The following is a 12302-nucleotide window of genomic DNA, read 5'->3' on the forward strand; positions in this document are numbered from 1 at the left end:
GTTCCATAAAATACTCCCTGTGAGCCCTTATAATAAACCCTCATTTTGCCTGAACTAGCTGTATTTTGTTTTCTTGGGGGGAGACAGAGTCTGTTACTTCCAACAAAAGAGCCTAACACACTTGGGCTTTCTGGGTCTCAGCTTCCTCGTCCACAGAAAGCAGGAGACGGTCTCTAAGGCCTTTTCCAGCTCTGTCGAGTATATCTCATAATAATACAGGGCACTGGGGACACGGCCATCCTTGCCCTAGCCCCTGAGCACAACGCTACAGAAATACAAGGTATCCAGGCTCTATTAATAACAGAAAGAGCTTGGAAGAACTTAACAGAAAGAGCTTGGAAGCACTTATCTTTTTCTCCATCCAAATCACATCTGGCAGGGAAAGGGATGGTCTGGACAGACTCTGCTTTCTGTAATAGTTGCTACGTGCGGTGCAATCATCTTTGGGGCTTTACCTCCCTGGGGCAAGAGGCTCTGATTTTGTTTTCCTAGCTTCTGGGTGGCTAAATTGGGTGCTGTCTTATCAAAGGCACACATATTCCAGTTCTTTTGGGAAAATTATACCATAGCCTTGGTGTTAAAATTCAGTTCTTACATAAGTGACCACAAACAGCACCATGACACAGGGCTGCTCAGAAAGGCCTCTGGGCGGGAAGAACCCACTGTGAACTCCCAGATTCTGTTAAGACCAAGCGGGGTCAAGGGCCTCCAGGTCTGACCTAACTCCTGCCCCACAAATAACGAAAATTCAGCTTACTGACACTGAAAAGTTATGGGGCTTCCCTGGTGGCACAGTGGTTAAGAATCCACCTGCCAATGCAGGGGACGCAGGTTCAAGCCCTGGCCTGGGAAGATCCCACATGCCGTGGAGCAACTAAGCGCGTGCGCCACAACTACTGAGCCCATGTGCCACAACTACTGAAGCCCACGCGCCTAGACCCTGTGCTCCGCAACTAGAGAAGCCACTGCAATGAGAAGCCGGCGTACCGCAACGAAGAGTAGTCCCCGCTCGCGCAACTAGAGAAAGCCTGAGCACAGCAATGAAGACCCAACGCAGCCAAAAATTTAAAATGATAATAATAATATAAAAAGAAGTTATGAGGCTCACAGAAATGCAAATTCAAGGGTAGATGCTTTTCTTTGAAGGCGCCTGCCTCCAAACCAAAATAGAATTCCTTGTGGTCTCCGTGCTTCAAGCTGTAATCAGCAAAGCAAACAACCAAGCTGCCACGCCCTGTCCCAGTCAGGGCCAACACATAAATGCTTCCCCCAGCGCCTCCCCACAAAGGACCCAAACCAAATACCTGCATTTATTATGTAACAGAGAACGCGGCTCATTACCCCAGAGCCCCAGCAAAAATCAAAAGGGGCAGCACTGCCCCAGCTCTTACGCACCCATGGAGGGGATATGGCACAAGGAGGTCAGGGGGAAGGAAACAAAGAATCAGCAGTGACACCAGGAAGCACGGACAGCAAGGCCGCACCGGCAGAGCCCATCGGACCGGCCTGGGTCCGAGGGGGCAGCACTGGCCACTGGTTCCCTTCCTTCACAGCAGTACCGCCAAGGGCTGAGTATAGAGTAAAACGGAGTTGACAGTCTATTTCAGATCAAGTTGGCTTTGACCGTGACCCCCCCGGTGGTCAACGTGTTGAGTGCTACCCTAGTCCCCCCTTCTAGTCCCATCTGCGCCTCCACCCTCTGGCTCCTCCCAGGCATACAGCTGGCTCTGTCACTGACCTCATCACGCATCCGTCCAAAATGACTCTACCGAGGCTCGTCCTCTCGGTCACACGATCAAGGGTCCAACCCCATTAATAATAAACAGCAACAACAGTGACGTTAAGAACAATCTTTTAGAGAGCGCCAACCATGCCGGGCACGGCTCCGTGCACTTCACGTACACCGACTCACTACGAGGCAGGTACTATCTCCATGAGGTCACTAAGACACACGAAGGTTCAGTGACTTGCCTGACACACACTAGACGATAACAGGGCTGCCATCAACCTCGGCAAGGGAACTTCGTCCTCCCCGACCCACATGTTGCCGCTGGTCCACCGTGGAGAGAGCTCTGCCCGGCTCCCCATCAAGGAAGGCCTTTCACCTCCTTCCTCCCCGCCCCACGGGAGGAAGCCTGACTAATGAGACAGGTCAGACCTTGGCATTCATAGGGCCACATTTTACCGGTAATGCAGTCACCTGATGAGTGCGGCACTTGCATTATCTCCTTTGATACTCAAAACAATGCCATTTATTCATCGAATGAGGAAACCGAGGCTCAGCTGCAAAGCGATCCCCATCCAGCCCATCACTTACTCGCGTTTAAATAATACACGTGGGAATGGCTGAGGCCAAGGTCTGCCTCTAGTCCCCAAATGACTAGGTTACATAAATGGAAACCACCTCTCTGAGGCTCCCTTGACTCCCAGACGTAAAGACAAAGGTCTGAGTAACGTCTGAACACCCAACACCACAAACGCTTCTAATGAAAGCCTCCCAGCCCCACATCAGGGACGGCTGCTGCGGCTTCGCACAGCAGGTCATGTGAGGGCAGGACTTACCAGCAGAGCGGCTGGCAAGATCAGGTTCCCAAGTTCGGGTTCATTCTCCACTCCTTCTACCTGGAAGCAAGTTCTAGGGAACGACACTGGAAAAGGCATCATCGCAAGAGCCACAGGGTCCCCCCCATCCGCCCCACCCCGTGTACAACCAGCCTCCATAGCCCTTTGGGAGAGCAGAGTGCAAAGAGCCTGGGCTAGGAGTCAGGAGACTGGAATTCAAATCCCTGCCTAATTTCCTTCCCATCTTTAGGTCTCCGTTTCCACCTCTGAAAGCAACATTACTAAACTAGATCCGTGTGTGTCCTTCTCCTTCATGAGCTTTCTCCCACCGGAATACAAAACTCGAAGCTTCTTCTAGCAAACCAAAAACAAGAACGAGAGAACATTTTGCTTCCCAATTTTAGGAATCTATAACTGGCAATCCAAGTATCTGACCAGCAGGAGATAATCAGTGCTCCACCACCAAGCGGATGTATTTCAGCCAAAATCCAAGACAACTGGCATGAGAAATATGCTGAACCACACTATGAGAGGTGTCTATTAATTTTCCTGGGCTACTGCCAGTGGCTGTTGGACCCACATGGCAACTTCCATGGGCCCCTCAGAGACCAGGCTCCTAGGCTGGCAAGCACCAGACTAGATTTTCTCCGAGGCCCCTTCAGCTCTGATGTCCAGAGTTCCCAGCACCCAGCCCAAAGGCAGGGCTGTGATGGGCAGGAAGCCTGAAGGCAGCCAGCCGGAGAGCCCTGCAGCACGCCAACCCAGAGTCACGGTTCTTCAGCCAGGGCTGCAGGCAGCTCACAGGCAAAGACAGGTTAGTCAACAGTCCCAGACCAAGTATGCCAGGGTGGAACTGGAAGCCACAGGGCCTTTTCCACTTCTGCCGAGCCCAGGGAGGACTGCTGGCAGCGCTGTCTCTGACTACAAAAGACAGAGATTTCAAGAGAGGTCCAACAAGAGGTCTCTTAAGAAGAGAGAAAAACAACTTTCCCTTTTTCTTCTCTACCCCAATCTTTGTCTCTCTCTCTCTCTGTCTCTGGCACTAGAAATCAAGTGGAGATAAGAAAAATAATCAGTAGACATCTGCAAGACAAAAAACAAACAAACAAACAAAAAACTAGCAGACAGGAAGCACAAAAGAGTGAACTAGAGATGAAACAGAAAGGCTTTCAGATCCAGAGATCCTGCATTCAGAGCATTCACTACTGTGTGACCTTGGGGAACACATTTTACCTCTCTGAGCCTTGGTTTATTCATATGTAAAAGAATGATAAGAATGCTATCAGACAGGGATTTTATTAGATGGTAGAAGTAGACAATGTTCTTTAAACCCTAAAGATGTACATAAAAGGCAAACAGCATTAGCTTGGACTAGCCGGCTAACAGGTTTGAGCCTCGTTTTAGAAAGAGGATGAGTTCTGGTACATAAAGGAAGTGTCCTTCTCTCCTTGCTTCTATAGGCAAATGTATCCTTCACTCACTGGCCTTTTCTGGTTATGTCCAGAGGAAACTCACCCTAAATACCTCGGGACTGAGGGCTGAGCCACAGAGCCCAGAATTTTGCATGGGACAGTGGCATCGGGGAAGACCTGTTCACCTTTTGTTGTTTTATCTTCAAGAGCTCAGGGACAAAGTAAGCACATATTCTTAACCTTAAGCAATGCAAAGGGCCAACTTTGATTTTATCTAAACCCTTCCTGAGACTTGTTTTTTTTTAAAACTACAACCAAGTTTAGCGGCCACTATATAAAGGAGCACTTCCTATTAAGTTTACCAGCTTTTAAAATTTAAGAGAAGTAATGCAACTGTATTCTAGAACACTGGGAGCTGATGAACAAGGTCAGACTCCAAGCTCTGGCCATACAGGTCCTACACGTGAGATTCCCTAGAACAACACTTGAGGACTTAAAAGCATTTATCAAAGATTGATGACCTCTAGTCATCAGCATGGAAGAAGATGCCCCAAAGAACATGGATAAAAATGAAAACTTCCATGGGGTGGGAGGAAACACATACAGATGAAGTCTGACTGGCATGCATGGAAACACTATAGGTATGGGATTAATTCCCAAATCCACTACTTACCATTAGTGGGATGCTGGGCAAAAGACTTAACTATCATAAGATGAGGTCAATGATAATAGTAGGGTAAACGTCAGCGTGAAATAATAGTGTATTAGGCTGGCACACAGTAAGAGCACTAACAGCTGGTAACTACTGTTATTTTGGAACAGGCCTTGATATGGAACCTCCATTCCACACTTTCATTCATTTCTTCATTTAGCCAAACATTTCTATGACTTCAGAAAGGACTGGGGCTTCCCTGGTGGCGCAGTGGTTGAGAGTCCGCCTGCCGATGCAGGGGACACGGGTTTGTGCCCCAGTCCGGGAGGATCCCACATGCCACGGAGCAGCTAAGCCTGTGTGCCACAACTACTGAGCCTGCGCTCTAGAGCCCGTGAGCCACAACTAGAGAAAGCCCGTGCGCAGCAACAAAGACCCAACACAGCCTAAAATAAATAAATGTATTTAAAAAAAAAAAAGTGAAGCCTCCTACGTTCTCTACAAAACCCCTGGAATATGTCTTTGTATACATTTAGAATGTCTACTTTATGTCTTAACTGTTTAGGATTTCCTAACTCATTTACTTACTAGCCATTTGACCTTGGAGACAAATCACTTCATCACTTCATCTCAATTTTCTTCTCTGTAAAATGGAGGTAACAACTGTCCCTCCTCCATAAAGCCTGTATGAGAGTTAAGTGTGATCACGCGTGCCGTGCGTCTTCAATGCGCCTGGTACAGAGCAGCTGCTCAATAAATGGGCAGAACATGCCTCCTCCACCGTCACCAAAGATAAAAGTGCTGGGCCAATACTAAATAACCAAGCCGACCTTCGTGTACCATATTGGACTCTCCCCGTCACCAAGCACTAAGTATGGACCGATCTAAGCCTTTAAATGGAGAGTCTATCCTACTCTCTCCCCGGACAGTGGTCCTGGAATGTGCCTGCTTGCTACCTTCTTGGGAAAGCTTTGCCTTCTCCTAGTCATTTACTCATAATTTCCAAACGGTCACAAGTCAAATGGTACACATCAGTGTGCTCTGGTTGCTGAATAAGCAAAACACTGGCTTTTTGCTTGGCAAACACTCACACACCAGCATGAAACCTTGGCAGCCCATCCGCTCTTGCCTCTCAAAAGCAGCCACTCATTGTGTGCCAGCCACGCCATGACTTCCAGAGTCATGTGGGACCCTTTGCCCCCAAAGGTGAAGCCCAGAAGTAAACTCTTTTCCTTTTTTACCACATATTTCTGACCCAGCTCCTTGAGTGCACATCACAGAGAGATGAAAATAAAAGCACCTGCAAAGCACAGAACATCTTTGCTGACAGGACACAGCAAAAGGGGGAGTGTGGGCTAATTTGGGGTTCCAAGCTAGGAGATCTAATACAATCTTTTAGGTGAGACTTAGGAATCCAAAGAGCAAAAAAGTTCATAAATAAATAGGAAGACAATTAGTAGAACTAGAAAAAGATTTTTTAAAAAATTCTAAGCTGCCCAAATTAATTCCTATTCCTGAGTTTCCACATCACCAAAAAAGTACCCAAAAGTTCTATTCCTAAGAAAAACCACGAGATAACACAAACAGCGCTCTTAAAGTTTCCGTATATCTCACTCATGAAGCCTAGGCCAACAAGATTTCGTGGTCTGGCCCAAAACTTTTCCTTATATTTTGAGGATAACAACCTTAAGCCCCATAATTTTTTTTGATTAATTAATTTATTTTTTGCCTGTGTTGGGTCTTCATTGCTGCGTGCGGGCTTTTCTCTGGTTGCAGTGAGCGGGGTCTACTCTTTGTTGCGGTGCACGGGCTTCTCATTGCAGTGGCTTTTCTTGCGAAGCAACGGGCTCTAGGTGCACAGGCTTCAGTAGTTGAGGCTCAGTAGTTGTGGCTCATGGACTCTAGAGCTCAGGCTCAGTAGTTGTGGCGCACGGGCTTAGTTGCTCCGCGGCATGTGGGATCTTCCCGGACCAGGGCTCGAACCTGTGCCCCTGCACTGGCAGGTGGATTCTTAACCACTGCGCCACCAGGGAAGTCCTAAGCCCCATAATTTTTAAGAACTGAATTCTGATCCACTCAAGACATTTATACTAATGTACCTCTTCCCCATATGTAAGCTCGGGTTGGGGGGATTAAAAATTCAACTGTGGTGATTATCTATCAATTAAGAAACTAAAGGGCATATTTCACATTTATGCTAAAGGCAATCACTCACGAGTCCAACGTCATGGAATACAGTTCAATAGTTAAAAGATGCAGACTGGAGACAATGACTTCTTGACCAGGACTGCACTTGAGTTCAGAAAAACAGTTACAAAAGTACTGTGCCACTCTCTATGAAACATTCATTGTGATATTTCTGAGAACATATCAACGTACTCCAACATGACACTTGTGAACTTCCAGCCTGGTTCCAAGTCCTTCTCAAGTTCATAGGTGACCACGTTTCTATCATCCCCAGGTCTGTTTTTCTATCTAACCTTGCAAAACAATATTCCTCGCCAAAATAATGTATCTGCTGTATTTGCTGTTAAATTTAGTAACCTCAAACGAAGATCAAGAGCAGCTGCATGTAATTTTAAAACATTAACCCTATCCTCTGGTGTGGCCGCAAAATGTGGGCACATACCCCTACAAACAGCATCACCAACTATATACTTACCCTACCCTTATCACACCCCACACAAACAGAATACAGTGACACTATCTGAATGTGCAGAAAGGGAAAGTTAAAATAATTGACAGCTCTATTAGCAGGCACTGAAGAACTTCTCTAGAAGGAAAATAACCGCTCAGTCTAACCGATGTCACAGCCTTTAGAAGCATATACAACTAGTACAGAAGAAGGATGAAAAATGCTCCCATATCAGCATGTTTCAATTTATCACAATCAAGTGAAGGACAGACTTGTCACAGGGTTGAATGCCTGGCAAGTCCGTTTAATCCCAGACACCAAACATCAGGCTGGTGCAACAGACAGGCAATTGACAAAAACAAAACCAAAACAAAGAAGAGAGCCATTTACCTCTGGCTTTCCAACAAATCTAGTTAGATGGTATTTCTCCAGCTGAATTTCAAAATTCAGTTCAATAACCCAACATTAACTTCGGAGAGACTCCAGAAGCAACCTCAACTGGCATAAAACATTCAGACTAATATGCAGCATCAGGCCAGCAAAACAGGACCCAGCACTAGCAGGAACGTCTCCCCTCCTAAAATTTAGGGCCCCTGGGCTTCTGAACACCAGTTCTGCTTGTAACCTGACCCAGAGCGAGTATCAAAGCCTGCATCAAGAGCAGTTTGCCCACAGAAGCCCAAGCTTCTTAATGTTACAGAGGGGGACCCATGGTGAGCTTAAATCAGAAAGAGCTTCCCAAACCTCAAGTAAACCAACCACACAATAATAATCTACGCAGGGAAAACGATCTGCCTTCCTAACTTCCCCCAGTGCTGTCTTTTTTCAGTCGAAATAGGTTTGGCTTCTTTGGAGGGTAGTGGTGCTTTACAGCACTTACAGATGGTGCAGAGTTCCAGGGCAAATGTCTATTTTTATGGAGGTTCGGAGGCTTCTGCAGCTCCTGGGCTTGTGGGTTCCTCCTTACCTACCCACTCTGCTCGATCACTAATTCACTTAAAATTTTAAAGGAAACTGCTACACCCCTGGCTCCGCCCTGGGCACCCACCACCTTTCCCCGGAGGACCCAGATAAGAGGAGCTGTTCTTTCTGCAGTCTCAGGCCTCCCTTCTTCCCGTCTAGCCAGCTTTTCCAGGCAGCATCAGCCTCGGGTCTGCATTCACAGCTTAGGAGTTCCCTGTGGGCAGATCCTGCTGGCGCAGCAGCCTCAAACCCTACCAAACCATCCAGCCAGACGAGGAGGGTGAGGACCAGGCTGCACAGATATCTCTTTCCACCCAGGGCTTTAGGACTAGAAGGGAGGAATCCTGGGGTGGAGGCAGTCCCGGCCCGAGCCCCCTCTCATTCCTTTGGGATTTTTCCACCGGCCCTCGCCTATGCAGCGAAGCCTGCCTGGCCAAGCCGGGCCTTGGAGAGCTGCATTCACTGACCATCTCCCAGTCCCTTACTAGTGACCTTGGCCACAGGGCTTCGCCTCCCTCTGCCCTCGGTGGCCTGACACCACCTACTTCGCGGGTTACGAGAGGGTCACAAGGATGTGGAAGGCGCCTAGAAGCCTGCTTGGCACCCAGGAAGGGCGCAAGAGAGGGAGAGGACTTCCCTCTTCTTCTGCCTCGGGCTGTCCAGAGCCCGCTCAGTTCTCTCCCCACCTCCAGCTCCGGGGGGAAATGGGGCGGGGGCTGCACATCCGAAGTCCCTCGATCACCTGGGAGCGCGGTGGGCAGAGGGGGTCCCGGAGGGGGTGTGGCTCCCCAGGCCCCAACATCCCCATCCTCCCCGGCTCGGAAATCGAAACAATCCAACTGCGAGGCGGCGGCCGCGAGGGGAGACAGCGAGGCGTCCCAGCGAGCGGGCCTGGGTCCCCGGCTGGGGGGCGGGCGCCGGGGGCGGGGCGGGGGGGTGCGCGGAGGGCACCGGCCCCGACCTACCTCCTCCAGCAGCGTCACGGTGTTCCTGCAGTTGTGCAGCCGCGTGGTGAAGCTGGATGTGGTGGGCGAGTTGTAGTCCTCGGTGGTCTCGGCGATAAATTCGGAGACGGAGATCTGGTCCGGCATCCTGCCGGGGAGGGCGAGACACAAGCGGGGGCGGGGGGTGAGTCACGGCGCAGGCTCCCGGGGCCGCGGGCCGGCCGGCGGCTCATGAACGCCCCGCGCGCAGCGCGCCACGCGCCACCCGCCGCCCGGCCTGGAGCGGCTCGAGATCCCGACGGCGGCGGCGACGGCAGGAGAAAGGGCTGGCGGCCGAAGCAGGCTGCGGCGGCGGCGCTCGGCGCGGGGCCCTTCAAACTCTGAGCGGCGCGCGAGGCAGGGGGCTCTCGGGGACCCGCCTCCCTCTGCTCATGCCGGCGGCGGCGGGGGAGGGGACGCGGCGCTGCGCGGAGCTGCGCGGGGGCCCGGGCTGGGCAGGTCGGGGCGGCAGGCGCTGCCTCCTCACACGCTCTGACAGGCGGCGGCGCGGACACCGACTGACTGAGCACACACTCCCGCTGGCGGGCTGGCGGGAGGCGGGCGGCGCTCCCGCTACAGTCACGGGGACAAACAAGGAAGTGCTCTGCGCACGCGCCACCGGGCCCCCCCGCCGCGGCCGCGGCCCCCGCCCCGCCCCGCCCCGCCCCGCCGCCCCCAGCCCCGCCCCCGTCCCGGCCCCCGCCCGCGCGCGCGCGCGCCGCCGCCCGGGCCGCGTTTCGACGCCCGCTCCGGGCGGGGGCCGCGCGGGGCGGCGGAAGCTCGCGTCCCCGGGCCGCCCCCGGAGCGGTTACTCCGGCGAGCTCGTTACGCGAGCGTTTCGCAAGAACGGGGACCAAAAAAAGTTGTGCGCGTTCTTTTTTAGCCCCGTGTAGGTGCAGGAAGCGAGGCCCGGAGAGCCTCCTCCTGCTGCGAGGGCCGCGGGCCCGGCGACAGGGGCACTGGGTGGCCGCCGCGGCCGCAGCGAGGAGCCGGCCCGGCGCCCGGGCTTGCAGCTGCCCGCTCGCCGACCCCGGCCCTCACTCCCTTTCAGGGCACTCACCGCCTTTGGAAGGATACTTTTGTGCAGTTTGCTTAAGTCGCTAAAATGCTAAGTGAAGACACATGACGGGTTCTTTCTTTTTTATAATTTTCTAATCTTTCATTTGCATTTTTTTTTTTTTTAAACCTGAAGGCCAGACGAGGGTCAGGGGTGTAAAAGGCATTTCCCGAGGTGCAAATGGTGTACAACGCCAAGCATATGCCAAATTTCAGCGGAAAAATTACCAACAGATTGCTCATTCCTCGGCCCTGGCAGATGGCTGTTTTGCTCAATCTACTTAGTCCAAAGAATCCATTTAATTTCTCACCATTGATTGCGGATGAAATTGGTTTTGAAAAAAAAAAAAGCTAGGCCCTTAGGAAGCGCCTCAGGATTGGCTCCTGTAATTGGAGCCAATGGGAGCCGCCTGGTAAACTCAGCTCCCAAATGCTCCCCGCCCTGGGCAGAAGGCTGGCCCCGTGGCCTCCCCTGGGATTGAGTTCCTGCCATCTTGTATGGTTGTCTTGTCTGACAACCTTCTGCAAACTACAACGGGGTGCCTCAAGGCAGGGAGGGACCTTGTGGACCTGTCTTAGCATTGGGCCTGGGAGGGATTGTTGAACGCATCTCCTTGCTCACTGTCAATAACTATTTACTAAGACCCTGCTATGTGCCCTGGAGATTCTGCAATGACAATGAGCTGCTCTCCTGACCTTACCTTCTAGTAGGGAAACAGACAAGCAATACTTATGTAGTATAAAGTGGAGCACACATAGAGTAACAAAGTGATGCAGGTGCTATGGTATAAGGAGTGTTCAGAGAAGGCCTCTCTGACAAGGTGACATCTTGAGCAGAAAAGAGAATGAGGGGCTGCCTCGTGCTGTTGGCTGTGCGATCTTGGCCTTCAGCTGCCTCCCAAGAAGAGGAAAGATGAGGGCACCAACCCCATGAGGCTGTTAAATGATAACGGATGAGAAAGTGCTTTGTGCACAGGAAAGCCATTGTGAGAGTTCCAGCTGTTTTGTCTACCTGTGCTGGCTGTCCTGAACCTGCACTGTGCCTGCAGGGAACTGCTCATTTATGTTAGGAAGGCAAGCATTTCAGCTAATGAAAGGAAGGCCTTGGTAAGGCAGCATACACCGATAAAGACTCTTCCCTGCCAAAGTGAGGTGTTGAGACATCAGTTTTGAGAGGCATTCTAAAAAATAAGTAAAGAAGTAAACAGGCACCTTCCTTCTCCTCATTCACACTTTAAAAGTTTGGTTTGGGACACACCAAGGCTAAGGTTCTGGGGAGACAGCCAGATGGCCATTGCAGGCCATTTAAGACCTGCACCCAGGGGCTTCCCTGCTGGTCCAGGGGTTAAGAATCTGCCTTCCAATGCAGGGGACACAGGTTCGATCCCTGGTCGGGGAGGGGACCACGTAGGCAACTAAGCACGCGCTCAGCAATTACTGAGCCCAGGTGCTCTGGAGCCCATGAGCCACAACTAAAGAGAAGCCCGCACACCACAGCAAAGAGCCTGCGCGTCGCAACTAAGACCCGACGCAGCCAAAAATAAATAAGTAAATATTTTTTAAAAAAAGAAAAGATCTGCACCTGGAGGTCACTTGCTCATGTGCTGTTTTTGACAGACTGGCGTATGAGCCACCAAAAGAAAATCCTACCTCTTTTTCCATATACTAACTGGGTCATCCTGCATCTAGAAGGTTCTGTGACTGGAGCAAATATGGCCGCTACTAGCTTGGGCTAATTAAGCTCTATGAGCCTCAGTAACCGCATGCTACCCCATGCAGCAGTTGAGAGCCCAACACCCAGCACTTAGACTTTCATCCATTCCAGGAAGGCCTTCCTCTAGGCTGGAAATCAATTTAGACTTTGATTTTGCATTATTTCTACTCTTCCCTCTATTCCAAGTTGTCATCGAATGCCTGTCACCTCCGCTGGGCTGGTAGCTGCTTCCATCCCATATGTATGGCTTAGGGTAAACACTCGATAAATATGAGTCATTATGAAAAGCCTAGAGTCAGTGAATAATTGCCTCAATTCCAGGAGG

General features: G+C 51.0%; 1 protein-coding gene across 1 annotated transcript in view; it reads right to left on the bottom strand.

Annotated features, from left to right (window-relative positions):
* ASAP1 (ArfGAP with SH3 domain, ankyrin repeat and PH domain 1) overlaps nucleotides 1-12302 on the bottom strand; it is a gene marked incomplete at its 3' end in the record, with an annotated part of 309959 nt that overhangs the window by 260209 nt on the left and 37448 nt on the right. The window contains exon 3 of the mRNA XM_079722229.1: nucleotides 9190-9316. Coding sequence (XP_079578355.1) covers nucleotides 9190-9316 — 127 coding nt within the window. The remainder of the gene's footprint in view (nucleotides 1-9189; nucleotides 9317-12302) is intronic.

The sequence above is a fragment of the Hyperoodon ampullatus genome, assembly GCF_949752795.1.
Source record: "Hyperoodon ampullatus genome assembly, chromosome: 17".
NCBI lineage: Eukaryota > Metazoa > Chordata > Mammalia > Artiodactyla > Ziphiidae > Hyperoodon > Hyperoodon ampullatus.